This window comes from Cornus florida, unplaced genomic scaffold, assembly GCF_030987335.1.
Source record: "Cornus florida cultivar Cherokee Brave unplaced genomic scaffold, ASM3098733v1 CherokeeBrave_3.0.0_Hap2_Chr05, whole genome shotgun sequence".
Classification (NCBI taxonomy): Eukaryota; Viridiplantae; Streptophyta; class Magnoliopsida; order Cornales; family Cornaceae; genus Cornus; species Cornus florida.
The window spans coordinates 3,961,653-3,966,314 of NW_026775575.1; the positions used below are offsets into that span (position 1 = coordinate 3,961,653).

The window sequence follows — 4,662 nt, forward strand, 5'->3', positions numbered from 1 at the left end:
ATAAAGACAAAATATGGGCAAAATAATAATTTATTAAATTAGAAATATTTGGAATACAATCCTTTGTAATATCTTTTACAAAAAGAATGGTCCTCTAATTCGATCTCCTTTTTGTTGTTAGTTGTATCCAAGGGCTGCACGAGCTTTTTCTTGAATCACCGTGGAATTTGATGCCGTCATTGGATGTGCTTGTTGTTAATCACCGTGGAATTTGATGAAGAACGGTATGTTGTTGGATGTGCTTGATGTTCTTCGCTTTTGGGTTTGGATACTGAATTTGTGTCTCTGACTTCTTAGTCTCTGGATTTCTGAGTCTCTGTACTTCTGAATTCTGAATCTCTGTACCTTCAATTGTTTTTTGTACCCCTTTCTTCTTCCTCTAGGCCTCTATTTATAGGCTTCTTGGATTAATAGGATGATGACACGTGTCATCTCATGATAAGGAAAAAAGAAATCATAACTGGGCCGGGCCGGTTATATTATGATAATTATCCTTAAAATTAATTATTTCAAATATATTTTATTAGGAATAATTATCTTTTCATTTAATCATCTGGGCTGGGTTAATTAAATAATTTAAGTGGACCAAACCTGGACCAATTAAATAGCTTAATTAAACATTATGCCAATATTTAATGGGTCCATTTGTTAAAACCAAAGCCCACTAAATTTTAGTGTCTACAACCCTTATTATTATTATTTAAAAATATAAGCAAACTTACAATTATAGTATTATTATATGGACTTGGAAATCTGGACCTCCCTTTGAGATAGTAGTAATCATGCCATATATGTTATGTCTCCCCATCAAGGCTGGCTAAAAAAATTCTCCTTATATTTCGATTCTGCTTGCAGGTTCTTAGGTTTCTCATGTATGGATACAAACCATTTATCTAATTATAAACATGTTTGATGTGTATAGAAAGTTAAGTGCTACTGCAGTTTTGACATTTTAACTTTGCCAACCAAAAAAGAATGCCTTAAAAGTATGCTACTCTGTTTCATTATACACCAAAAAAGACAACTAGAGCTTGTGAGGGGGACTCGAACGCAGGCATACTTGTGAGGGGAGTTAGGCGCTCTGCTAACTAGGCCAATAGGTAGTGCCCAATGATGTCTTTCCATCATTCACAAAAGTAGACTCAATCCAACTACCAGCTTTCTGCTTCTTAGCACGCATTTCTTTCACCATATTTTTCAACTCAATTACACTGCCCCACGCTCCCTTTTCACCGTGTATCTTTGACAGCATGGTATACACGGCCGGATGACTTTTTTCCAGATTGTAAATTCCTTCTGCTGCAAACTCACCAATTTCCAAACTCGAATGCAAGACGCAGGCCCCAAGCAATGCACCCCACACAACTACATCAGGTTCAAAAGGCATCCCTTTGATCAGTTTCTCTGCTTTCTCTAACTGTCCTGCTCTCCCATATAAATCCACCATGCAAGCGTAATGCTCCATCCCTGCTTCGATCCCATACTTCGTTCCCATAGAATTGAAGTACCTCTCACCATCCTCAACCAGTCCTCCACGCCCACATGCCGATAAAACATTAACAAATGTAATTTGATCCGGTCTAGTTCCACCCTTTGTCATCCTCTCGAACTCCTCCAATGCTCTTGTTGCAAGGCCATGCCTCGCGTAACCACCAATGATCGAATTCCAAGACACCAAGTTCTTCTTCGGTATGGAATCAAAAATGCAGAAAGCCGCCTCAATGTCCCCGCACTTGGCATACATATCGACCAGGGAGGTTGACAAGATCACGTCAAGAGGCATACCGGACTTCAGGATGGTCGAGTGAACTTGAATGCCCACGAGAAGAGAAGAGCAACCCGCACAAGCATCTAGCACACTTGAAAACGTAAAATGATTAGGCCGAGACCCTGATTTGAGCATCGAAAAGTATACTCCCAAACCATCCTTGAACTTCTCATTTTGCACATAACCACTTATCATGGCAGTCCACAAAACCACATTCCTTTCACTCATTTTGTTAAAAAGGGACCAAGCTTTATAAATCTTCTTTTTGGTAATATACCCATGAACCAAGGTAGTCCAAGAAACAATATTCTTCTCAGGCATCTTATCAAACGCTTTCTGAGCCTCAACAGTTAAACCCAACTCCATATAACCCAAAATCAATGCATTCCATGAAGTCACATCTTTTGCTAAAATCTCATCAAACACTTGACACAAACCTTGGCGATCTCTCAAATCAGTGTAACCTCTAATCAATGCCGACCCAACAAACACGCTTGAATTTAGCGCCAAACAAAATATAAGACCATGAAACTGTGGAATCAAAGCGTTAAATGCAGTGTGCAAAACTGCACTAATAACAACAGGAAAGGTGAATTCGTTGGGTGTCAAACCATCCCTTCTCATTTGTAGGAAACAATGATAGACTCCTTTGGTGTCCCTGATCTTTAGCAAACCCGACAATACCGTGTTCCATGAAACGGCATCTCTCACGGGCATTTGATCGAACAGGTCTCGAGCATCTTTCATTTGGTCATGTTTTATGTATCCTGCGACCATGGAATTCCACGAGACGACGTTTTGGGATGTGGAATTGTGATCGAACAGTTGGCGAGCATATTTTAGATTTCCATTATGAATGTGAGAGTTAATGTTGAAATTCAGATGAGCCGTTGAAAGAGTAGAAATATAGCGGGAGGTTGTGAGTAGCACCACACTGAATGGTGTGCGCATGGCGCATAAATATAAGGGCGAGTCGTTTCCTTGCACAAACTAAGCTCAACTAGAGACAACATACTCATTTGCAAATACAGTTTGCTTCCCACTTTTGAGTGCAAAGTTGGGCTTACCAGCCATTTGTTTGATGAGTTAAATTAAGAGAATTAGGGGGGAACTCATTCAGGAGATTTGAAAAATCATCCAATGGCGGATTCTTGCGAATTTTACCAGTAAAGCGCGAATTTACTTCATAGGTGGTAAAAGCGCGTAAATTTGAGTCTTAAAAGGGTCACTTTGCGAAATATCAATTTTCTAAAAATATTAAATGTTAAGTACCGACAAGCGACCAGATCACGACAATATGGTAATTTTTTATAAAAATATGACACTCGAATTCAACAATAAAATAATATATATCACCGCTCTTGACTTTTTTGCAATAAATTTTCATTTACTAAATTTTTGTCCAAAAAAAAAAAAAAAACCCTCAACTAAATGAGGGGGTAGCTTTTAAAATTTTTGCCTAAAATACCCCTACTAACCAAGTTAAGGGGGGATTTAGTTTAATTTGCCCAATTGGTGAATTTAGCTAAAAGTGTTATTTTTTTTTTTTTTTTTTTTTTTTTTTTTTCGAGAATAATATTTCAACTTATATTTTGTGTTACATGTAATCACCATATTTTTAATTAAAGAAAAGTATCGAAAAAAATTTTAAAAGTAAAATTTATATTTATATGCAATTACATATAAGTTTAAATGTTTTATGTTTACTCATATTATATATTATTATACCATTATTATATTATTTATACTATGTTTTTTATTTTATATAATTTGTACATATATATAAAGTATATGAGATGGACATTTTATCAAAGAATTAGATTGACAAAAATAAATTTTAATTACAAAAAAATAATTGAATGTCATAAAATAATAGGCTTTTCTCTCTTTTATTTTTTATTTTTTATTTATTTTTTATTTTTATTTTTTGAATAAAAAAAGAAAAGAAAAATATTATATAATTTAACTATGCTAGAGATATACTAAAGAAATAGTATGTAGTTGCACTCATAACTATGAATTTTAATTTTTAATTTTCTTTTTTTAACTATTTTTCTGTAATTAAAAGTATGGTAATATATGTAATGAAAAATCATTTTGTCAAGAATGATGACTTCTCAAAGCCTACTAGCTCAAATGGAATATAACCAAAATAATGATAATCTAAGCATGTACCTCACAATTTAAATGCTAGTGTACACCTGTGCAAGTGTAGTACTCTAGAATCAATTCTTAAAGCATTTTTAATAAGTAAGACAATGTGGACCACAAAAGTAAGCATGATATCAAAATTTTCATCCAAAAGCATATAAGAAGTATTAGACTCTCAAAACATGCAATTCAATAAGTTAGCTATAGATGTGTAGTTTTTTCAGGTCTCTGTTTGGGTTATCATAGAAAGAACTTGTTTGTGGGCCTGACCCACTATTTATTTTACAAGTCTATAGGTTTATCAGGTGCAAATATTATTCGTGCAGAGTAGAGACTAGTTATCATCATTCTTCTAGGCATCTAGTGTAATACCCATAATTTTAAAAAGATAGTCTCGGTATTTTAATTCATGGTTTTATTTCATTTTTATTTGATTAATTGGCTTATTTGCTTAATTGTTTAATTGTTTAATTATTTAATTAATTTAAGTGGTTATTTATGTAATTGTTTTGTTTAAATTATTTAAATGCTTTATTTAGTTATTATTTTTATTTATTATTATATGCTGATGTGGAAATTCATGCAATTGTTTGTTTTGCTTAAATGTTTTAAATTGTGTTTTTAGTTTTATGGTTTCTCGTAGGTTAGGGTAGCTGACTTAGAATTAGGTTTTAATTAAAGCTTATATATATATATATATATATATATATATATATATATATATATATCATTATAATCAGACT

The 4,662-nt window shown here is 33.5% G+C and overlaps 1 protein-coding gene across 1 annotated transcript; it reads right to left on the reverse strand.

Moving 5' to 3' along the window:
• Positions 1 to 755: 755 nt before the first annotated feature.
• Positions 756 to 2,972, reverse strand: LOC132306076 (pentatricopeptide repeat-containing protein At4g02750-like). The gene has a single exon (XM_059803279.1). The coding sequence runs from the start codon at positions 2,717 to 2,719 to the stop codon at positions 1,085 to 1,087; it is 1,635 nt and encodes a 544-aa protein (XP_059659262.1). The 5' UTR covers positions 2,720 to 2,972; the 3' UTR covers positions 756 to 1,084.
• Positions 2,973 to 4,662: the final 1,690 nt, after the last annotated feature.

Coding starts and splice junctions, on each gene's coding strand:
- LOC132306076 (XM_059803279.1), bottom strand. CDS start 2,719: ATGCGCACACCATTCAGTGTGGTGCTACTCACAACCTCCCGCTATATT.